The 24,527-nt window shown below is 40.0% G+C and overlaps 1 protein-coding gene and 2 long non-coding RNA genes across 4 annotated transcripts in view; 1 reads left to right on the top strand and 2 right to left on the bottom strand.

Annotated features, from left to right (window-relative positions):
* Positions 1-23,569, bottom strand: part of LOC134469227 (NXPE family member 3-like) — a 47,400-nt gene extending 23,831 nt beyond the window's left edge. The window contains exons 1-3 of the mRNA XM_063223373.1: positions 23,414-23,569; positions 16,614-16,687; positions 14,481-14,858 (exon numbers count right to left, since the gene is read on the bottom strand). Coding sequence (XP_063079443.1) covers positions 14,481-14,858; positions 16,614-16,687; positions 23,414-23,474 — 513 coding nt within the window. The 5' untranslated portion in view covers positions 23,475-23,569. The remainder of the gene's footprint in view (positions 1-14,480; positions 14,859-16,613; positions 16,688-23,413) is intronic.
* LOC134469229 (uncharacterized) lies at positions 2,225-4,400 on the bottom strand. The gene is made up of 3 exons (XR_010038948.1): positions 4,060-4,400; positions 3,627-3,701; positions 2,225-2,547 (listed from the first exon to the last, which is right to left on the bottom strand). It is a non-coding gene; the product is annotated as an uncharacterized LOC134469229 (long non-coding RNA).
* Positions 4,738-9,313, top strand: LOC134469228 (uncharacterized). 2 transcript variants are annotated; one of them, XR_010038946.1, is made up of 6 exons: positions 4,738-5,104; positions 5,889-6,013; positions 6,118-6,206; positions 6,455-6,571; positions 7,621-7,709; positions 9,193-9,313. It is a non-coding gene; the product is annotated as an uncharacterized LOC134469228 (long non-coding RNA). The 2 variants fall into 2 exon arrangements; XR_010038947.1 differs by having other exon boundaries at positions 7,626-7,709.
* Positions 23,570-24,527: the final 958 nt, after the last annotated feature.

Below are 24,527 nucleotides of genomic sequence, written 5' to 3' on the forward strand. Positions count from 1 at the left end.
CTTGGTCGTAAAAGCCGGGAGGCAGGCGGGCATCACCGTAGCAGGGTGGATTACAGCTGGCTAGCCCTGTCCGACCCAGAGGTAATTCCACCTGTTTACTGTTGCACAAGATTAAGGACAAATTCAGATATTTGTAGCCCTACCACGGACACCTGTATCAAACTATGAGCCCAGCTACTTCATTCATTCACCAATGATGGACAGCATATGGGACGAGGGCGCAGTTCATGGCCATCCATTAATTGCTAATAAATAATTAGCCTGGATTTCGTTAACGTGAGGAGAACATGATGCCACCGCTTTAGGATTTGTACCGTTATAAACACAGTTGGTTCCAAACCTGTTGAGAGCATCATCAATCCGTGTAAAAGTGTACCATGAGCCAAATTCAGACCAATATAGCCGTTTCATAGGAGTATTTGAACACTTAGACCTACGTTTAACTTTACACAAGTTTGCTTCAGTCAACCGGTTTGCTAGTAACTGGCTAGCAAGCTAACGTAAACAAGGCTGTTAAAATGGGCACAATGTTGATAATTTTTATTCAACTGCACTTCCTCCATGTATCGGATGGCATCATATTTTAACAGCATTTAGGAAATACTACAATAGCCAATGTAGTTCTCCATGTCTTTGAATGAATGAACTAGCTGTCTCGTTTTGAAAACAACTAGGGTTAACTTACACTTTTAAAGTCATAAAACAAAATCCTACGAAATATCAATAAGCATTGATAGTATAAAAGCTTCAGATATACTTTTTGTACCTTTGTGTATCACCTAATATAAATAAATCAATACTTACTGGAGAGCGCTGTTCGGTCGTGTCTGCCCCAACAAAAACTATAGCTATTACCAACGTCCGTTAGATTTTACAGCTCGTCCGCGTTTGTGAATCAGATATGGATGCGATTATGGTCCCCGTTTTGACGGTAGAATTTGGGGCGGCGCACGGTGGCGACCCTGATCCACCAAGTGGAACCCAAAGGAATGTGATACTAATCCTTTTTCCATCCAATTCTGAAGCGACTTGTACCTTGTGTCGATTTTATTTAAAGCGACAAAAGTCGCACCAGAACCGTTTTCCATCAAAAAAGTACTTGAAGCGCATTGAAGCTACGTCACAATGCCTCTCGTTAATCCACATATTTCTGTCGCGCTTGGTCGTTTTCCATCCACTGCGTCGCTCTTTTAGAATGTTTGTGTCAAAAGAAAAATAGACTTTATCGCGCGTGAGAATATAGCCTTGACCGACAAAACAAGATGGACAGTCTACGTGTCGTGTTATTAATAATCAATATACTATCCGCAATAATTGTGATCAGGAAAAGGATGACAGTCCGGAGAAGGCGACTCGCATAGCCTAGATGTGCTTTTCACTAGTACTCGCAGGTCGCTAACCTGGCAGCACCAGGTGCCGTTTGTGGTGGGAGATGGACGTGCCAACAGTTTATGACAGATTTTCGAGTTAGCAAACATCTGTTTCGAGAGAGGCTATGTGTGCTTGTAGAGCCACATATGAGGCCTGACCCTGCGAGCAGGGAGAGCAGAGGTGTCGTTGGGGAAACGGGTGGCAATAGCACTTTTTAAGTTAGCTTTAGGCACTACAAAACAATTGCAATTTTACAAACAGCCCCTGGCAAAAAAAAGTATGGAATCACCTGTCGTGGAGGATGTTCATTCAGTGATTTTAGGTTGTTTTTTTTTTAACAAAAATGATGAATCACAGACCCGACTGCCTAGTCAGACAGACACAGAGCCTATGGCAGGGCATACAGGCCATCACAGACTACAGTAGGCCTAGACCCGTGAGAGCAACACCTCCCCGGCCTCCATGGCCAACCCCTGTACCTGTCCTGTCTGAAAAGGACTAGCTAACATCAACTGAATGAACATCCTACATGACAGGTGATTTTTTATTTTGTCTGAGGTTGTATGCCTATCACATGGTAAAATTTGCAGTCTCAAGTCAACACTGCTTAGAGCATATGGTCCCACTCATTTTAGTGTTAATGTACTGTTGAATTAACACTTGAAGAGTTGAATTTAACATTATAAAGCAGAGGAGAAGATCCTGAGTCAGCTGAGGAGGACACTGAGGCAGCGGCAATAAGAGATACCCTGATGCGTCACCTGATGCGTCACATGCATTTGTGAAAGACCACAGAATTCACATCAAGTGAATATGTATATTAAAAACAAACATGGACATTTTTCACAAAAATGCATTTAATAAATATTCATAATTAGTATTAAATATTAAATAACATTAAATGGTAAGCCCACTTGGCTGCTTGAAGAGGCAATGGGCGGGTTATTCTGATGCTCCAAACTGGCGCTTGACGGACGTTCTCAGAGAAGTTAGCATCTCTCCATCTTCCTCCTCCTGCCTCTTGCCTTTTCAGTAAGTCCGACAGCTGCTGACTCTATGCAGCTAGTACAGACTTTTTCTTCAGTGGCCTGCGAAACAGGCGACTACCTCCTGCTGCAGCTGGGGTGGGGCCTGGGGGCTCTGAATCCTCCATGGTCACTTGTCCACTGTAGTCTTCTATTACATGAGGAAACACATAAAATACAAACACATTTAATTAAGTTATCCGAGACATGGTATTACACTAGAGGTTTTTTTTAATCCAAGTTAAAGGGTGTCAACTAAGCTTGAACATATTAGCCTGAAGTAAGCGTGAACATATTCAGTTCCAATGATTTAATGGATATCAGTGTTAAGAATATTTTGAAGCTGTTTATCAAAATGACACCTCAACCTCTGACAAGAGAAAAGTGAGTACACCCCTATTTGAAAATGCATAGAAAGGTCTTCAGTGAGGCATGATTTGGTTCAGTGTCACAGTGCTTTGGACCATTTCTTGTGGACTGATAAGCCCAAGATAAACAATTTTGTTTTAGATGGTGTCAAGTACGTGTGACAGTACCCAAGTGAGTAGTTTGAAGACAACAGTGTGTTTTGCCTCTAGTGAGGCATGGTACTGGTACTGACATGGTTTGACATGAATGCTGCCAACATTTGGATGCTTACAATACAGGTAAGTTAAAGTGAATAAAGTCCTAAACACTACTTGTCTTCTGTTAAATTGAATAGTGAGAGCGTAACTTTTCGACCCTCAGGTCTTAATCAGGCAAAGTGCATCCTTGACAAGCAGAAGGCCTACCAGCACTATGAGTACCAGTGATGAAAGAAGTGCAGGGCATAGTGTCAGTGTCAGACAAGTCACCTAGAGGCAGTGACCGAGGCAAAAGGTTACTCCAGCAGGAGACCTTTTGCATATGTACTATTTAAACATGATGTCCCCCAATGGTCTTATTGAAGATTTTGACATCAAACCATTCTTGTACATCTAAATTTAACAAAAGAGAAGCAGTGTTGCAGATTTTATTCACTTCACGGGACTATTCTATTACTCTTTCACTGGATTAATCCTTTTATTGTCCTGCACCTGACTCTTTCTGGGCATTTTCGCATAGGGGTGCCGGAGTACTCACTTTGGTCAGATGTTGAATTGTTTAAAAAAAAAAAAAAACAGAGAAATGTGTAGGCTACTCACTTTTGTGATACACAATATTAGCATGAATAACATGACATTCAAAAGCATGATGATCCTGACTTACCAGCACCCTCTGCTTCCTCATCATCCCCTTCATCCTCTTTCTCGTCTTCCACACCAGATTGGTCATCAGGGGGAACTATTTGTACAGAGCCAGACGAACAATGTAAACAGTGAGAAATCGTTTATCAGATCCATAGCTTCATTAGCAAAAGTCAGTCCTCGTCTTTCTGTTTACTTAGCTACTGCGCTATGTCTGTCTGAGTATCGTGTCCTGTTTGATACAAACATATCATTACTTGTGCGAGCGATATACGAGGGGGGGAGATTACAAAGTAGACCTAGAAGACATTTATGTAAACAGCTGTACTACCTGGAGTCTTTTATGTGACACCTGAGGAGGGCTATCTATTAGCAAGTTTACAGTAGCAAGTTCCCCTTCGGATAAAGTAGCCAGGTTAACACTAGCCTACATCAACAACAATTAATCCACTCACCGGTGCTGTCAACAGCAGAGGACCTCGCAACCACGACCGGCCTGGCACCCAGTAGCTAGCTGGTCCATTTCTTCGAAAAAATCAAAACAGCGTTTTGCCCCAGCCCCATTCCTTGACGCCTGCCTTTTCTCGACCAAACTTAGCTTTCAAATTCTCGCGCATATAATAACAGCACTGCGCATGTACGAACTTCCTACGTCGCTTTAACGCTTTTCCATCAATTTTATGTCGACTTATCTCTAGCCAATCCACCTTTTTAGAGCGATATAAATGAGGTCGACAAAGCTGGCGTTGAAGCGACTTAACCGCTTTTCCATCACTTGTGTCGCATCAACTTTTTAATGCGCACTATTTTAAAGCGACTTTATATTGGATGGAAAAAGGATTAGTGACACGGATGTGGTGACTTGAACGCGGCTCCGCATCGGAGTCCTCTGCTGTGTGGGTTTACTATCACAGCATAGAGTATATTATCAAAGACTACCCCTGTACAGTGCGTTTCTATTTCATTTGTATACTAGCCTAAAAATAGTGTAGAGGACAGTAAATACGGTACATGGGTGAAAGGAAATGTACGGTTTGCATTAAACTGCAATCTCTCATCATTACTGACACAATACAAAGCTTGATGCCTTGTTCACACCAGTAGCGACCAACGTGAACAGACAGCAATTAGATTTGGGCCGGGTCCGTTTTCAAGTCAGCAGATCCGCATAGCAGTCACAGTCATTTTGCCGATCAGCGGCAGCTCCGATCCGGACCAGTAGTTTGACAGTCAGTTTTGAAGGCTCCTGACGGAGGCGGGCCAGATAAGCAATCCGGACGCGCCATAATAAAATAATTCAGTCCGATTTGAAGGCGCGTGGCGGGTGCGGGCCACATAAAGCAATCCGGACGCGCCAAAACTGAATTTGTTCCCCAACTGTCACTTTGGAACCCTCAGAGAGAGAGACCGTTCTTCAGTTTACCTCAGCTGAACTCAACTATCCGCCTGTGTCGCGTCTCGTCCAACACTGCACCGTCGTGACTTGATCATTCAATGATGGTAAGTAATTATTTAACTTAATACTATGGTAGAAGTAAAATACACTCACACGCCGTCGCCACTACTATTTCAGCGTTTTAGTCCAGTGAGTTAATTCCTCTGTTGTGTCGTGAAATGGCTTGGCCGAGCACTGAATCATAACACCGCAGCATCGCGCTAACTTGCTGCTGTCTTTGTGGCTGGCGGGCTGTGGCATCATAAGCTTTTGATGAACCCACTCAAAATGTGTCATGATCGGACTATTAGAGTCAATTTTAGCGGCATTAGCAGTAATGGTGATAATCTTTTATGAAGCTAACATCCCAAACATACCCTATCAACACGGGACAGAAACAAAGGTAGTTTCTAGTCGACTAGCACTACTACCGGTAGTTCTGTAACTAGGACCGCTGTGATTTGTATAACATTCGCCAAAAAAGCTAGGTAAAGGTGCGAGTGTGATGTACATGATGTGTTCGATTATTTTCAATCAATTTCTGATGGCTTAATAATCACCGTATCCATGTTGTGCCGCCGACAGCAAACATTCTGTGTTGTGCTATTAGCTCACCATGAGCTGAATTCATTTGACATCACGCAGTTTGTAACTCCTTGATTGTTGTAGCCTATTTACACAAATCCTAAATGGTCGTATTGTTAGTTTAATAACTGAATTGTGATATAGGCTATAACATGAATTAGGCTTCATCAAAATACTGTGAATTAAAGCTCATGCATGCATGTTGTATGCAAAACGTTGAAACTTTTTTTGTCTTTCTTTTCCTCTTTGCTTTGGGTTGGGTAGAATTGTACGGTAGGTTCAGCCATTCCTTGATCGACCTGACACCAGATGTGTATGAAGCAAGCTGCCTCTGCATCAAGTGAGGGAAGAAGCCGCCACTGAAAAGCTTTTTGGACTGTCATTTGAAGGTATGAGCCGAGAGTTGTAAACATGAATGCCAATTGTACTAGGCCTATATATTTTCACAGTGAATAACTATTATTCATAATTATTTATTCTTTTTCTGCTACAGGACACAAATGAAAGGACAGGAATTCTGCTCTGCGGCGTTGGTCTCACTATTTATTCAAGAAGCCCTTGGACACCGCCAGAATGTATGAAGTAAGTTGTTTTTATGTTATGCATTAAAGCCCATGCATGCTGGCACCCCCCCCCCCCTCTCTCTCTCACTCACACACACACACTTGTTGTACTGCACTCAATAAGAGCTTGCCTGATGCTGTTGTTTGGTGGCCTGAATGTGCATAGAATACCTACTGTCTACTTGAATAGGTTTATTGTATGTTCTATGTATTTCTATGACAAACTTTCAACCTTTTTGTGTTTCTTTTTCTTTTTGCTTTGGGTAGAATTGTAAACAGTAGGCACAGTCATTCCTTGATCGACCTGGCATCAACATCGCTCGATGTGTATGAAGCTGCAAGTGAGAGAAGAAGCCGCCACTGAACACCTTTTTGGACTGTCATGTGAGTGTATGAGCTGACAATTTAACTTCTTTAACTGTTGATCCTGCTGAGACATATGTAAGTGGCTTGATAATGTCTCGTTTACACTAATGTATGTCAAGCTGGTCTCAGGCTAACAAGACTACCATGAAATCTTATAAGTTTTGGACAGACGTCTCAATTTCACCATTGTGTTGTGCCATACTGGACAAGTATTACTTGCTCAGTTTTGACAACCTAATTCTATATTCTGCTGTGCAACTTGTGCACAAAATGATTCACAATTCTGCTCCACCACCTCTGAAAACTTTTATCCATCCTTGCTCTGAACAAATTAGCAGAACAACTAGATCTACCACCAGAGGAAATAGTAGCCTCCCAAGCCGGGTAACAGCATACATTTGCACAATCTGTTTTTGCAGAGCAACTAAATAATGGAATGCCCTTCCCACCCACATAAAAGGCATTACAAACTTTTATTCATTCTCACTTGGAGTGAAGAAATGGCTTTCATGTACCCAGTCTGGTCACCACTAATAGTTTTGCACATACCTGTTTTGACACTGAGCATATGGTAGTTTTTGCATATGACATATTTTAGTGTGTGTGTGTGTGTGTGTGTGTGTGTGTGTGTTTCAGGGCTTTTTCTGAACAGGGAAATAGGGGCGCTCCACCCTCATACCTCCACGGGTGCTCCCTCATACTTTTAGAAATATATATATATTTGAGCACCCCTAGTGAATTTCTCAACCACGGGGGGAGACACCCTCCTTCACCCCCCTGCAACCTGCCATGATGCTCCCTCATGCCAAAAAATCCTAGAAAAAGCCCTGTGTTATATGTTTTCTTACCTGCCCAGGGAATGCAGATGGAAATTAGCTTTTAGCTATAATGTGGTGCAGGTCATCTTTTTTTTTACTATGTAACTAATGTACTTTGCACATGGTCCCTGATGAAATAAACCAATAAACTAAACTAATTGTAAACATGGATGCCAATTGTACTAAATATTTTTACAGTGAAATTCCAATAACTATTATTCATAATTATTTATTCTTTTTGTGCTGTAGGACAGAAATGAAAGGACAGGACTTCTACTCTGCTGGGTCGGCCTCACTACATATTCAAGAAGCTCTCGGACGTCATCAGAATGTATTAAGTAAGTTTTTTTATGTTATGCATTAAAGCCCATGCATGCTGGTGTGCACACTCTCTCACTCTCACTTACTCTCTCTCTCACACACACACACACACACACACACACACACACACTTGTTGTACAACACTTAACCAGAACTTGCCTGATGCTGTTCTGTGGTGGCCTGAAAAGTGGATGGAATACCTACTGTCTACTTGGCTAGGTTGACTGTATGTTCTGTGTACGGGGTCATGTTCCCACAGCCCATTGGTCCCACAGCTTATTCCTGCTGCTCCATGTTCCCTCAATTTTAAGAAATTATTCAAATATACAGTGCACAGCAATAATGAGTATACCCTTGTTGAAAAGTAACATTTTGAACACACAAGTTATTCCCAAAACGCTCATAGAGTAAGTGTAATACAACATCTTTTGAGCTTACATAAGAAAATTAAGGCCAATTGTATAACTTAAATGACATATTTGCCCATTTTTGTGAAATTATGCTGGTGCAAAATTGAGTACACGCCTATCATAGTGTCTGAGAAGGGGCCGTGTTGGCCTGAATTGTCTCGAAATTTAAAGGGATTAAAAGGGAGGTCATTGTTGTGCGTTTTATCTTTGCCTTGCATTTAACTTTTACATTTTGAGTCTGCACCTGGCTATAATTGATGTGTGTGAGATTCGAATGAAATCCTATAGGGAGTATCATGATCTGTTTCAGTAGATACAGTACATGTTGACAAGCATATTTCTTTTGGTGAAATTCAGCTTCCTACTGTTGATGGCACCCACACAGCCCCAAGCCATGCCACTCCCACTACCATACTTGACTTTCAGCATGAGGCACTTTCCTTTGTACACATCGTTTTTTACCACCACACATGTTTACATGTTTGACACCATCTAAAGCCAATTTGTTTATCTTGATGTCATTAGATCAGAGGACATGGTTCCAGTAACCCATATCCTTAGTTTGTTTGACTCTGATGAGACCATGATAAACAAATTTGCATTTGATGCTGTCAAGCATGTGTGCCGTTGACTGAAATGTTAAATACATCACAACATGCCGTGATTAAGGCGATTACATTTCTAACCAAATATTAAACATTGACATGTTATTTAGAAAGTCGAGAATTTTAACTGATTTGATATGACAATATGACCCGTTTCTTTTTTTCTGAAGAGAATGGTGATTTCATCACAATCTTCTAATTTTGTGAGTTACTTAATTCATGGTTTCTTGAAGCCAAAAATATGCAAGAATAAACAAATTATTGGCATAGTTTAAAATGTGGGTCGTCAATCTATCATCTATGAAAGTGTAATATTATTGATGGAATTATGGAAATAAATAAACATTTTCATGATATTCTAATTTTTTGGCCAGCACCTGTATGTGTCAGTTCATTCACAATCGTATGTAATTTGTGCCTGCACATACATCTGCATTAAGTCTAACGTTTCCCTTCTGCTTTGTGTGCTTTTTAATATCTTACAGTGTGAAGAGGCAACAAGGGAGAGATGAACGCTATCAAAAATGTGGAGATGGATCTGGCAGCCGACCGCTTTGGCACACACCCAACAAGAAACAAAACAATAAAGAATACTAAAATGCATAATTTGTAAGCAGCTCATTTTTTAAAAACATTGTTTGCTCTTGCTTGAAGGTGCACTGTGTAAAATTGTGGCCAGAGTAGTTATTGCATCTATGGTGCTCATTGAAACTGTGCTGTCTACTGCTAATTTAGATTTTTGCATGAATACCAAAGTGTAGTGAGTTTTGCAGCTAAAATGTCTATTTCTGGAAATTCAAAATGGCGGACCATGGAGAAGATCCCCCTTTTCATGTATGAAAAGTGCAAATTTCCCAGTCATGATGTTGAATACTTTGGTGGTGGTAAATATCTGTTAAAAAGTTAACATTTGTGAATGGGCATAATGAATTCTGGAAATGAACAACAAAAAATATTCCACGTCCACCTTTAAAGGGGTATGCCACTATTTTGGGGCTTAATACAGTTAAAATCGTTGGCCAGGGTTTATATAGGTGGTAAAGTGTCTTATTTTTCATGTAAGCCGTTGTCTTCTTTTAAGACAAGTTAGAAGAGGAAGCATGTCGCTAAGCTAGTGAAAGTCAATGGATCCGTGTAGCATGTAGCAATGCTACATGGATGCATTGACTTTCACTAGCTTAGCGACATACTCCCTCTTTTAACTTGTCTTAAAGCAAGACAACGCTTCACATGAAAAATAAGACACTTTACCACCTTTATAAACCCCAGCCAACGATTTTAACTGTATTAAGCCCCAAAATAATGGCATATGCCTTTAAATATCCCTTTAATCCGGATCAGGCCCAGATAAGGTCCGGATATGGGCCAGATGAGCCCCAACTGTGTATTACGGATCAGGGCCAGATCATGGTCAGATGCGTATTACGGACCTGGGCCAGATCTGGCCCAGGTCGGCCACAAATTCCAAACATGTGTATCGGACCTGGGCCAGATCCATTCTGGATCCATAATCCGGACCTGTTCCAGCTCAGCGCCATTGTAAAATAAGAAACCGGGCCAGACCAGGATTGCGGACCTGGCCCAAGTGCCTGCCAACATCTGTCACAGATCTGGGCCAGACCCATTTTGCTGGACGGAAGTCGACTTCTCTATGGAGGGTGCGCTACAAGAGCTACCAGAGCGAATTCGCCAGGGGCGAAGCTTCCTGAGCGACCAGAGCGAATTTTAACGATAAAAAGTCAGCTAATCTTATGGTAACTAATGAGCTATGATGCGGTTCAGCGAAAACCAAATGGGATGTTCATATCAACGAATGTCCCAGGATGTGAAGCTAGAGCCGTTATGTGATTAGCTAAATCACACATGTCAATGTGGCGTCCAGAGTGAATACAATACAGCGAATTCAAGGCGAAACTTCTTCTGCTACCTCCGCTACCAGGCAGCGTAGTTCGCTCTTGGTCTGAACAAGGCATGATTGGATTATCCAGGAGTTGTGGACCATCTTGAACTTCATGTGAATTTGCCAAAAAGGTACACTGTGCAGGAAATGGTCAAAAAATGTACTGCAACTATGCTGCTCATTGAAACTGTGTCGCCAATGCCAAATTTGATTTTTTTTATGAAAGTTTACTGAGTAATAAACAAATATTTTCTAGTATGGCCCAAGTACAGTCATTTCTACAGCTAAAAATTTGCCATTTCTGGAAATTCAAAATGGAGGACCATGGAGAAGATCCCCCTTTTCATGTATGAAAAGTGCATTTTTTCCAGTCATAATGATCTGCTTAGAATTTGATGGTGGTGGAATGGGTAGCATGAATTGTGGAAATAAACAACAAAAAATCTTACACAGTGTACCTTTAAAGGATTCATAATGGAATCATTTATCATCTTTTCTGACAATTGTGCGTGCAGGGTGGGGGTAGAGGGGATAACAACAACAATGCAGTGAAGTGAAGTCATTCCAAGCTTTTTAAAGAGTTGAGTAGACATAAGACGTAAGCATGTGGTGTTATGCCAACTTCTTTGTTATTAGTGGGCTCTGGCCGATTGCAACTATACAGTAATAGGTACTACTGCCACCCAGTGTTTGGGCGTCTCTTTTACCTGGAAGAGTACGCTGTCAAAGTCTATGAATAAAGACCTCAATAATTAACATAACATAAAATTTGGTACCCAGCCACTAGGCCTAGCAACTGATTGTAATTAGTCCCCCCAGCAAGCAACGCCACCCCAAGTAGCACACAGCGCTAGTCTACTTCAGAGTCTGACTCCACCCATTAGCTAAACTTGTAGTACATATTTGACCACAAATCTTTTAATCCTGTGGTGCAAACGCACTGAAAATCAATCGACATGCACACAAAGTTATGATACCGCTGAGAGAGTGTTCAGAACACAAATTCAGGTCATGTCATTTGTTTGTGAAAAATAACAGTGTAACACATTTTTCCTTGGCTGCACGTGTGTGTTGGTAATTCTCAAAAGAAATGATCTATTTCTGCCAGATATTTCCATAATTTTAGCACTGCAACCATGTGGATTCAAACCTGCGTGGCTCCTTCTTTCCCATTGTTGATGCAAGCGAGAATACCACTAGGCTATGTGATAAAATCTGCCCTAGAAATTTTCAGGGAGTTGACACTTCAACAGGTGAATTTCCAAGAGGAACCACTACTTTATTATCCAAATATTTTACAAATTAAACCTCGGAATGAAACGAAATCCAGTCAGCATGCAGATAAAACTACATTATTGATGCAGACAGTGTCAGATTCTAATGCCACGGCCGTGTTTTTTCATAAAGAAATTACAAGGTATGTTCGTGGAGGAAACATCTGAGACATGACTCAGCAAAAACAGAAGGCTGTGTCATCCAATCAGAAGGGCTATTCCTCGTTTTCTCTTGTTGCTTCCATGCTCACGCACTGTAGAGAGGAGAAAGTAAGTATCCGTGTGGATACACGTATTTCAGCTTGAAGTAAGTAGAAACGTGCAAAGTAAAACGGTCAAACTATGCTAACATTCCAGCAACGCTGAATTGCAGTCTGGGTCAAAATGGAATTAGAACTTGCAACCACCATAGCCATTACGCCAAGCAACTAACTGCAATCAGGTCCCCAGCAAGACAATACACTCGCCTCCAAAAGAGTTGTCGCCTATCCATCTGTTTGGAATAACAGCTAATAACCTGACTTTCAATTAATCACTTGGCTTCAGAAGTCACTCATATGAAAGCTACAACCCTCTCGAAAGAAAATGAATGAAACATGGTACAGATACAGCTCTTATGACGAGCTGCATGCATGCTGCAGGTGTTTGATGGCTTTTATCATTGATTATTATATGGTTGTGACGTCATCTGTCGAATGCTCCATTCATTTCAACGGGGCTCCCCAACGTTCGGACGTCTGTTATTTTTCGATAACGGACGGGTTGGTCTATAACAGACCGCTGTCAATGGCAACAGGACTTTTCACTGCTAAAGCGACTTTTCAACAAAACTCTAATCAACTGCTGTGATAGACAGCACCCGTTGTCCTGGCTACCGCTGTCAATGGCAACAAGACGTTCACTGCTAAAGCCACTGGCTTACAAGTCAGTGGCTAAAGCGAATGTTTCATATCACTCCGCAGGGGGTCCGGTCTTTTGTCACTCTAATCAGCTGCTGTGATAGACAACACCTGTTGTCCTGGCTACCTAGCTGTTGCCTAGCGGTGTTCCACAACGGCACTGTTTTGTTTTGCGCAGCAACAATCTTAACATTAAATAGGTCTAAAGAAATGTCCCCGCCATGTGTGAATCATTTAAGTATATCCATATAATAAGCGTGTTAACTTTCGGCGAGTCGGTCGCTTTGTGGAATAGCAGCACTTCAGAGAGAACAAGACCCCTCCGCTCCGCGTCGGGGTCTAAAGATTCTCTCTGTCGTGCTGCTATTCCACGGTAGCGACCTTCTCACCGAACGTTAACCCTTACTTAAATCATGAAGTTAAACATGTATTGCTCTACGAATAGCGAATATATCAACATCTGTCATTGAACTCCATTGATTTTCATTGTGTTGCTTTCTATGATTACAATGACCCTAAACATACACCTAAGGCCAAAGCTGATTTTCTGGAGAGGTGACAGTTATTCAGTGATTAAGTATGACACCCAATCTGCGTATTTGAAGTGTTTTGAAGTGACTTATCTGCTCATTTTCACATTATGTTCGATAGGCGACAAAACTTTTGTCTTGTGAAAATCTGCCCTGTCTGTGTTCATTAAAGGGTCAATCTGTCTTTGGTGCATGAAATGTATTTTTGTACATACATTTTCATTCGGGAGGGTTGTAGCTTTCATATGAGTGACTTCTGAAGCCAAGTGATTAATTGAAAGTCAGGTTATTAGCTGTTATTCCAAACAGATGGATAGGCAACAACTCTTTTGGAGGCGAGTGTACACTGTATGTAATTCCCTAGAGGTGTTCTACAGCAGATGTCAAGAATCCTATTCAAAATTTGACCGTTGAGAATTAAATCCTCAATTGGTTTTGGCTACTGACAGTTAATGTTGTACAGTTAATGCACAATACCAAGTCATTCAGTGGCTCATTTTTTAAACTGCTTCTATTCAAAAATTATAGAGAGCTGCCAGGTGAAATTCAGAATTTCAAAGTCAGATTCTAGACCTCTCTAACAAAGTTTCAAGCAAGTTTGTAGGTGAAAGTGTTCGGATTTCATGATTGACCTTTTTTTCACTCTACTGTCTAGCAGGGCTGGGCGATATGGAAAAAAAAACTATATCACGATATGGATTACTTTATATCACAATAACAATATATATCACGATATACCACAATTACATATGTTTTCAGTTATTCTCTTTATTTGCTCTTTATTTTTTCATGTCGCAAAACAACCTTTCTTTAAAATGGATCTTTTTATTCTTATTTTTACAGTTACATGAACTTAGAGTGTGTATTGTGACAAAATGAAATGTAATGAAATGATATTCAATTGTATAAAATTGATAAAATTACTATCACGATATAAACGATATAGGAGAAAGGTCACGATATAAACTTTTATATCACGATAACGATATATATCATATTGCCCAGCCCTACTGTCTAGAGTGGGTGACATCATCAGCCTGGAACATCAGCCTGATCATTCCACCCATATACCTGTATATCAATCCACAATAACACAAAAAACCTGACCCCTGCCCATCTCTTGAGTGAATTGAAAAACATTGATATACAGAAGAATAAAAGTGCAGTTACCTTTAATTTGTTTGAATATACTTTGGCCTGGAAAAAGTCCCCTCCGTAGCCTTTTGACTGACCAGTAAAATCTCTGGCGAAGATGGTGGCGTGCAGCTCCTCTCCCACAGAGTAGCTCTGCTTGAGGTTGTCGATAGTGAAGGTGGACCGGTACGGGCTCGTGCTCCTGTTGGCAGATGTGACCTGGCTCTCGGGTCCACCCCAGTCGATAGCCTTCAGCAGGTGCTGCCACTCTTCCACACTGAGGCCAGGGGGCGCCGTGGAGGCCAGAGGTGTATCACCAGAGGGTGTCTGGGTTCTGTTGAGGTGCTGTAGAAAAGGCCTAGGAAGGGGCACATGGGCTGTGGTTCTGTCTCCAGAACGGTACGACCACAGAGCCTAAAGAGAGACGGACTTCAACAAACCAGCAAATTGTCTACCTCATCTCCTTCGTTTGGCCCTCACAAACATGACATATTTTATATTTTATGGTTGGAGTTTTCACCTGTAGCCCACTAAAACAGTTTCAGCTGCTGTTCAAAGCAACTGGACAACTGTTTGGATATGCCGCATTTGTAAGAACATTGTTATTCTTCATTAGGGTTGCATAGAGTATTTTCTGTGGTTACCGTACATGATTATTTGTGCAAGATGGACATTTGATATGAACATTATGCACCCCATTCATTTTGCTCTGTAAAATCAAGAGGATAGCATGGGGTAATTAAGAGCTATCACATGCAGAATTATCTTGGACCTTTTCATCTGCAGGGGTTATTTTTTGTTGTTGTGGACTGACCAATTCACAGAAACCAGAGGAGAAACCACCTTTTTTTCTCAAAGGATATTCATAGAGTTGGAAACATCCGACTAATCATAGGACTAAAAAGAATCGTAAGCTTTATATTGTGTGTTAGGAATTATTTATGTATTATAGGGGATTTTGAAAGGGGTTGTGACCTTGGCCAGGTTTGTAACGTGTTGGAATTTCAATTTGACTCTGCTGTAATCTGTATTGACTGCTTGACTTTTTTGTTTACATATTTCCTGTGTTGAGCGTATTCCTAACCTCCCACAGTAGCCCATAACAGTAGGCCTATTGATGTGGGTTGAGTGTGTGTGTGTATGCGTGTGTGCATGGGTGTGTGTATTCAAGGTGTGCATTCAACTTGCAGTTGTTAATCATTATCACAGTCGCGGTAGTGATCCGGATCACGAACCGGAACCANGATTTTAAAAAAAGATTCTTCACCATTGCTAGCCTAGACAGCCTAGTGACCGCAAATTGAATTGCGGGAAATAGCAAATTTTGACATTCCAGTTTCTAGTCAAATGTTCTATCAAACAGCTTCCTTGGGGGAGGTTTGGACTCTCTGAGTGCATTTCTAGTTCAAACTGTTTTGAGAAATGCATTGATGTTTTGCAAATATTAAGAGAGTACACTTCAAATAAGTAGGCTATACTAAATCCTTTTCCCAGCACAAAAGTACAAAGACACCCTGGGTGTGGTGGGAAAGGTAGGGCATTGTTGAGGAGGGGTCAGTGACTTAACACTTCTAACTGTAGCCTATATATAAAAACTGCACATAATTGCCTTTCGAATTTTTATAGTCATATCTCTGATCCATGTTGACTAAGAAATGTTCAGCGGAAAACATTGTGGTGTTTACAATAGAATATGTAGGCCTACATCAAAATATTTGATCACCTCATACTTTATTGTTACGCTGTTATTGGTCCTGTGCTGTATTTTAATGTCTGTCTTGTTAATGTCAGTCCTGTGTATATGTTTATGTCTTTGCATGGGATAGAGACAAATGTTATTTCAATTTCCTTGTATGACCTGTGCATATGAAGAAACTAACAGTAAAGCTGACTTGACTTCATATTGTGTCTTTCCATCCAATATTTTTGTCTTGTGCAGGCCATGCAAAGGACATCACATGCTGAATCAGAAGGGCCTTAGCATTTTCCAAGGCACTATAAAATGCACTATAATACAGGTAAGTAGGCCTATGTCTATGACGTTCAAAATGTCAGATCCCGCTCTAGGCTAACACCCACAGGTTCACAATGTCAGCTTCTGCCTCTTGCTTTAGGGCCGTCGTAAAGGTATACTCGGACATGTGAAAATGACAAGAAATGTTCACATACCATGACATACAGCAGCACCAATGATGACAGAAATATCAGCCACTGAAGGATAGGCCTACGACCACTTTGGAATGCTAAAACAACAAGTTGATATGAAAATTAGGGTCAGTTTTTGTGAAACTAAGGTCAAAGTCCACTAGTGTATAGTTTATTCATTCACGGACGTTTAAAGCCTAATGCAAGTCACAATTCCCAACAAAAATATAGCCTACAAACTCCAATTCAGATGAAGTTGGGAGACTTGGTAAACTGTGAATAAAATAAAATCAAAATACTAAAGTATTCAATCCAGTCATCAAATTGAGAATAGTGTAGATTCATCATAATAGCTGCTAAAACCGAGAAAATATATTGTTTTGTGCTCATTTCAAATCTGATAACTGCAACATAAGTTGATATTGTACCAGTGAATTGCAATAAAAATCAGAATCAGTTCAAATAACACAAGGAAAAACATTTCAAAATGAATTGTATTGACTGACAACATAAATGTCCAGGTATAAAGTCATCACAGAGAGGCTGAGGCTAATTAATGACTCACAAGTCACTCAGAATTAAAGATGCAAATGGAATAATTACCATGTAGGTGGTGGGCCCAGTCTCATATCTTGTCAGTTCGTTGGAGTTAACGAGTGGCAACTTTATTTTTGCTTATATAACCCCCTGACAACCCATTAATCAATATTTTGGCTGTTGCCATCCTCAAAACTTGCACATTGATTTATAAAAATGACAACAAAAACTAGCCGACCGAGTGACGTCACGTCAATGCAAAGTCAACGAGGCAGAATACAGCTAGCGCGTGCATGCTACCCGGAACCGTCAGATTTCATGGCAAAAAGTGACAAGTTGGGGGGTAAGTGGGCTCACTTGTTGTGTACATGCAAAAAAAAATATTTTTTCTCAAACTTTCAGGAGTGCTCTTTTTCGCTGTTAGTGTTCGACTGTCTGACCATCATTGGGCAACGAGAGATAAATGTCAAAAAGATGACAGGTCTGTTCCCTCAAAGCAATAGAGCAATGAGGTGACGGGGGTAGATCAATTCGCCAAAAAAACTACGTGTCAGTAAAGAAATGCAAGCTGTGTTATTTTTTCCAGTAACAGGAAAATGGTCAGGAATGAAATGCCTACGTTGTTTCAATGATTAGGTGAATTATCTGCCTATGAAAAAAGCCCGATATGCGGATAAATATTCCCTTTTCAACTTTGAGGGGCGGAGACTTCCCATTGACTGTGCATTATGTGACGTCACCCCCAGTCTTTTTTATTTTCGTTATTTTTTAAGATCAACGTGCAACTTTTCAGCGTGGCAACAGCCAGAATATTGCTTTACATATTGTCAGGAGGTCATAATAGAAAAATCAAGTTGCCACTCGAGAGTGAGAACGAAACTCATTTTCTAAAGGAGCTACGAAATCTAGCCCACCGTCTAATAGTTATTACATAAAGCTTTTGAATTCCCTTTGAATCATTTGATTGTGTGTAGGCCTATACTAGGCTATATTTTCTACTTTCATAGCCTATACTATATTTTGTACTTTTTCTGAACCGGGACATAGGGGCACAACACCCTCATACCTCCGAGGGTGCGCCCTCATGCGTTTTTGTATTATTATTATTATTTTTTTAAATATATAAATTATGTTTTTGATCGCCCCTAGTAAATTTCTCAATAACAAGTCACATAACCATAACGCATCATTAATCCACAACATTCTAATAATAGTAATGATCTAATAATAATCTAAAAGTGCTAAATGGTCTAAATGGAGACATCATCGCACTGTCGCATTGATAGTTGCCTATCTACTTTAACTTTACTGCACGTCTGTGCGAAACATCGCAAGCTCGTTGATTATGACGGCAGAGGTCGAGGGGGACACCATGTCTCGAACTGAATAGTAGCCTAGATTAACAAGCCCAGATTCTCCTGTCTCAATGCTTGCTGTGTGATAATTGTATAATCTAGGGGAAATAAATCGACATCATGACCTCTATCGTTTACAGCTTTTCTCACTTCCTCATTGCACAGGGAAGGCACTTCAACTACAACGCCGTTGCCCACAAATTTAAACAAGCAAAATCCGAGGTACGGCTCGTAATATATATAAAAAAAGAACACAGGCCATCGACAAACCTACTCACTGATTGGGCGGCTTTGTGCCGTTATAATCCATACTAAAGGATAAGCTCAGAACATGAATTGAGGTCGGCCTATGCAAAAAAGTCTGTTAATTCCATCTCCGATCCTCCAAATATCTCTTCCATATAAAGATATTATTTTTAAAAGCATGGATAGATAAATATGACTTTCCTCAAATAAACATAGGCCTATATTAATTTGAGGAAGAAGGTGAAAAAGAACTCCCCATATGTCTCTCAATGTAAAATGTGTTTTGAAATACCCGGTAATTATGTCTTAAAATCAGTTTGGACAGAATCAAGTAGGCCTCAGTAATGGTCCAGTGCTTTCATTCCTCCATCATGTGGTATGGATGTATACATTGCATTGATATCAAAAGACACTAAATACATGTCCTTGACTCCATGACAGAGGTCATGTCCTCTGTATTTTTTTTCAGTAATGTAAAATTTATCTATGATGAAAATTGATACGTATATGATCAACAATGATAAAATCAGTCTGTAGCCTAGCCTATACGCCACCCCCATTTAGCCTCAAGGCAGTGATTCATGAAAACAAACTTATATTAAGAGTTTGACTGAAGTGTTTGAAGCATTCTAAATGTAGGCTACAGTATGCAGTACAACACACAGTATTTGACCTCTGTATTTGAAAATATCTGGTTACAGCCCTGCTCGTCTCCCAGAGGGTTAATGTGATGTTAACAATGTAACCGGTGTCTTTAGTGAAAGAAGGCAAAGCTTCTGCCAAAGGGCTGATAAAGTGATCCAAATAGGTCTTGATCTTGGATAAAGTGTAAAAAGTTGAAATAAGCAGGTGTTCAGTGCGTAAAAAGTCTTTCCTGGAGACGTGTCCTTTTCCATAAAACATTCCATTAGCTAACTGTCTTAAACATTCTTTTATAGTCAGTTTTGTTTAGGCCTACTGTATAACCACCGTAGCTCCCCCCTTATCTGCTGATTTAATGACAATAGACTCGTCTTCTTTTAAATCCTTCAAAGCATTTCTCTCCTCTTTTGTCAAGGCTTTTTTTTAATTGTAATCTTTGTTTTTCTTTGAGTCAAGTCAAGTCATTGTCAAAAATCTATGTAACGGGGTTAGCACAGAAGTTTGAAATTGCGTTTGACCAGTCTCCAATGTGCAGTTTGACTAAAAACATTTAAATAAGACATTGACAATAATCTCTCTCTCTCTCTCTCTCTCTCTCTCTCTCTCTCTCTCTCTCTCTCTCTCTCTCTCTCTCTCTCTCTCACACACACACACACACACACACACACACACACACACACACACACACACACACACACACACACACACACACACACACACACACATACCAGGCTTGTACGAAATTCCGAATTGAATTGAGAATGACCCCAAAATTCAAATTCAATTCTTAAATTTCAAAATGAATTGAATTGAAATTCTAAACAGGAAATGGAATTGCAATTCGAATTGGAATTGCAGGAAACTGAATTTCACAGAATTTAAATTCTAAGAAATTCAAAGCAATGACATAATAAGGACAGTATTGTGGTGGCATGGATGGTCAGTATCACAAATACTTCTAATTAAAATAGGCTACATTTCGAAATAGAAAGTAGGCCTATTTCGCATTTTGTATTTCATGTCAGTGAATTACAAGTATTTTAATTTTGTATCAAAGTAGGCTACTTTGCCCCCTGTATTTTGAATTTTCAAAATAAAAGAAAATACAATAGCCTACTTTCTCCTGAACTATGCAATTACATAGTAGGAACACTAGATGGATCAAATAGTATGTAGGCCTAAGTGGAGCTAGTAGCTATATTGGAATGTACAAGTGTTTGTCTGGGAAAGGTGAAGGACTCAAGCTGACAATCCAAAGATTGACAGTTCAATTCCCAGGTAACATTGGCAGTTGACTACCTGACTACGAGTTATTAACGAATAACCAGCCTCAACATTCAGAATTATTGAATAGGCCTAAATGTTATTGGATCGAAAAACACCACTCTTATGAAGTGTCACCAATAATTGAAATTACCATGCAAATGACCAAAGGTGCAACCGAGATTGCTAATGCTACACCTTGCAACACCCACAAGATGGCACTCTAAGACCACAAATGGTGCATTAGTGACGCTCTGCAAGATACATGGACATAATTTACAAGATGTGCTTTCTTGTTTATTGAACTCACATACAGACTTTGACATATCTGTGCCATTTTTAAGTTGTGTCAAGTAGCCCATTGTTTATATAGCCTTCTTTATAATTACAAGAACTGAACATTATTGTTTGTTCAATGACTGGAAATGATGGTTACACAGGCGTTTGTGTGGTTTAAAATAGGCCTACCTTTTATTGTGTGAGTGAATTGAATTATTATTTTTGGTCTTGCCATGCAAGCCATTATTTTGTAGCGAAAGGAAATTCAATTTCCCTGCCGAGACTCGAACCTGGATCTTCTGACATGCAAAACTGGGACTCTAACCGCTACACCAAATAACCAGATTCTTTGTATGAATGTCAGCACTGACATACCTAGTGATGGTCACAGTTTCTGTATTTGAAAATGCAAAATACAGTATTTTCATTCCTGAGCGAGCCTGATGACGCACTGAGGCGAAACGCGTTGTTCGCTCTAATAAAACGAGCATAAAGTCAAGAATGTGTGCGGTAGACTTCTTTCCTTTGAAGTATTGAACATTCCTGCATCTACCAGCACCTAGGAGCTGTGCATGGAACTCTGAACAGTTGAACAGTATTTTGATTATTGATACAGTTACTGTTGTGTATTTTGTAACATTTTAGAGCTGGGTATTTTGTATTGTATTTGGAAATACATTTAGTTGTGTCTTTGCCCATTCCTGGGTGGTGGTAGATTCAAATTCAAAGAAACTCAAAGTAATGACAAAATAGGAACACCAGATGGTGCTGTATATTTATCAGCATGTGTCTATTCCCGGCACTGCAAGGTGGGTGGGAAAAGTGAATTATAGCCCCCTTAGGTCACCAGTTGCGCTGCTTCCTATCAGTGCTTTAGGATTTAGGTAGGCCATTATTTGACTGTCAGTTTTTTTAAACTTCCATTTTGAGTTAGTTTTCTAGTTGCTGTAGACCCTACTGTTGGTGGTAATATTTACACACATGTTGGTACATAAAAAATAAGTGTGAAAGTCATCTGTAGGCCCTGCATAAGACTAATGGCATTATACATGCAACTACTGAAAATCACAATGGGGGCCTGCATGGTCTATACAACATTTACTTGTCATTGTTATATCATTTTGAATGCCGGATACATTTGTAGTTAAATGTATTAGCAATATGTATTTTGTTAACACTATTGTACTTAATTACACTGTTATTGTTGTATTTTATTGTTTTGAAAACACAAAGTTTTGTGTCCATCCACTTCCTGAATTGCAGTGACTTTCAATTCCATTTTGAATTCCATTTCCTGTCATTCAAATTCAGTTCAATTCAACATCCTGTAGGGGTGGAGTCAATTCAATTCAAATTCAATTCCACTTCCTGAATTGAATTAAATTCAGAAATTCTGAATTTTGCACAAGCCTGACACAAACAAACACACACACACACACACACACACACACACACACACACACACACACACACACACACACACACACACACACACACACACACACACACACACACACACACACACACACACACACACACATAGCAGCAGAAGTACAATCAGTGGTCTTAGTAGTAAAGTGAAAAGTGTAGATCTGTATACAAGGTGCAAGAGTAAAGGGCCAGTGGCATGGTGAAGAAATGTTCATGGAACGTTCATGTGGTTTTCTTTAGCGTGTTGATGAGTCTGATGGCTTATTATATCAACAAGTTTTGTCAGAGGACGCGCTCAACTTCTTGGAAAAAATGAATGTCTTTGGGTGCGCGATAAAAGGTATTAACTGAAAGAAGAAAAATTCGCACTCACAAACTAAGTCTCATTATTTATTTATAGATTACCACCATGTCCAAAAGCAAACACGTTTCGGCTATCAAGCCTTCATCAGTGCATCAGTACTGTTCAACCAGTTCACCTTCAATTTTTGCCACATAACAAGGCCGATTAGCATTTTCTACTATGTTCTTACAGGTTAACTCCATCATAATGACAACCTGGTGACAAAATGGCTGTCTTGTGGTCAAGACCTGTCCCATTGTAAACAATAGGCAGAAAGGGCAACACTGCAACACATGATGAAGAATACACCTACCATTTGAGCTGTTGAAATCATGTCCATTATTAACACTGTTTTTCAGTAAAAATGATCTCACTGGTTAATGTAATTAATTGTTAGGTGTTGTCCTTTGTTTTGGTCTTTTTCAACATTTGCTTTATTTTATTGCCCCTGTCCCAACTCCTTTGAGACGTGTTATTTTTTCATATTCATGAAAATTCCCCAAAACAATATTTTTTGTCAGTTTTGACAGCTGATATGTTTTCTTTGTACTATTCTCCATATATAATTTAAGAATCAGATGTTTTTTTAAATGACATTTAAATGACAAATTTATTATTCACAATTTACCCAGTGTCCCAGCTTCTATGTAGTTGGGGTTTGAAGTTTTGTTTAGCTTTTACAATATCAATTTGATTTTATGATCTTGAGGAAAGTGTTATTTACTTACGCCAGAAATGTTTTATCCTTTGCCTCTGGTAAGTAACTGAATCCACGGAGTCACTTTTCATTTTTAACTACAATTGTGCACTTTGTCCTAAAGTCACAAAAACAGTATCCCTTACTTTAAAAAGAAAGAAAATGTGGTCTATGCGTTGTGCTCTCTTTCTTTGCCTAGCATATTCCCGAGATGACTGATATGATCTCAATTCACATCAAAGGTTGTCTCCTCTGCTGTTGTTAATCTGAACCCAGGTGCTGATAGGCAGGCGTTGGTGCAAATAGGCTAGACGTGTTGTTCAACCTATCACTACATGACGTCGACCTTTGGGCAATTTCTTGCTTTCTGATTGGTTGATTTTCCCATTTTTGCCACGCTGTATTCTAAATAGTCACATTACGCCTGACTTGATAACAGTTTCGATATTTTTGAAAATTGAAAAACTATATTTTAACTACTTTAAAATTCATGCAATGAAAGACCTCCTACATTGTCTGTCTGTCTGTCTGTCTGTCTGTCTGTCTGTCTGTCTCTCTCTCTCTCTTCTCTCACATGCGCGCGCGCGCACACACACACACACACACACACACACACACACACACACACACACACACACACACACACACACACACACACACACACACACACACACACACACACACACACACCATTCTTGTAGATGTCTGCCATCCACTGGCCAAAGTCAGTTAGGACATGTCCTCTCATGGTCCTGCAGAATCTGTACGGTTTGCTACATTTACTCTGCTATTAGTCTGACTTCAATACAGATGCTTCAGTTGTTACATGTTCAAGGTACAGTCTGGATATTTCATATATTCATTTCGTATACTATATCACACATGGGTGGTGCTAGACATGTTGTGAATTGAAAACATTTAGTGCAGCCATAGTGTGTGTGCGTGAGTGCCAGCATGTATGCACACACATAGGTGCAGTTGAATTTCCTATAGTGGTTAAACAATACAGTTACATACTGTACAATAGCCGCAGGGCAAGGCTGAGCCCACAGAGCTAATAGTAAAGTAATTCACCAACAACAGTGATAGCACACATGCAGAGCAAATATACAGTTTAAGCACGGCCGGCTATACAACCATTCGAG

Source organism: Engraulis encrasicolus, chromosome 18, assembly GCF_034702125.1.
Source record: "Engraulis encrasicolus isolate BLACKSEA-1 chromosome 18, IST_EnEncr_1.0, whole genome shotgun sequence".
Classification (NCBI taxonomy): Eukaryota; Metazoa; Chordata; class Actinopteri; order Clupeiformes; family Engraulidae; genus Engraulis; species Engraulis encrasicolus.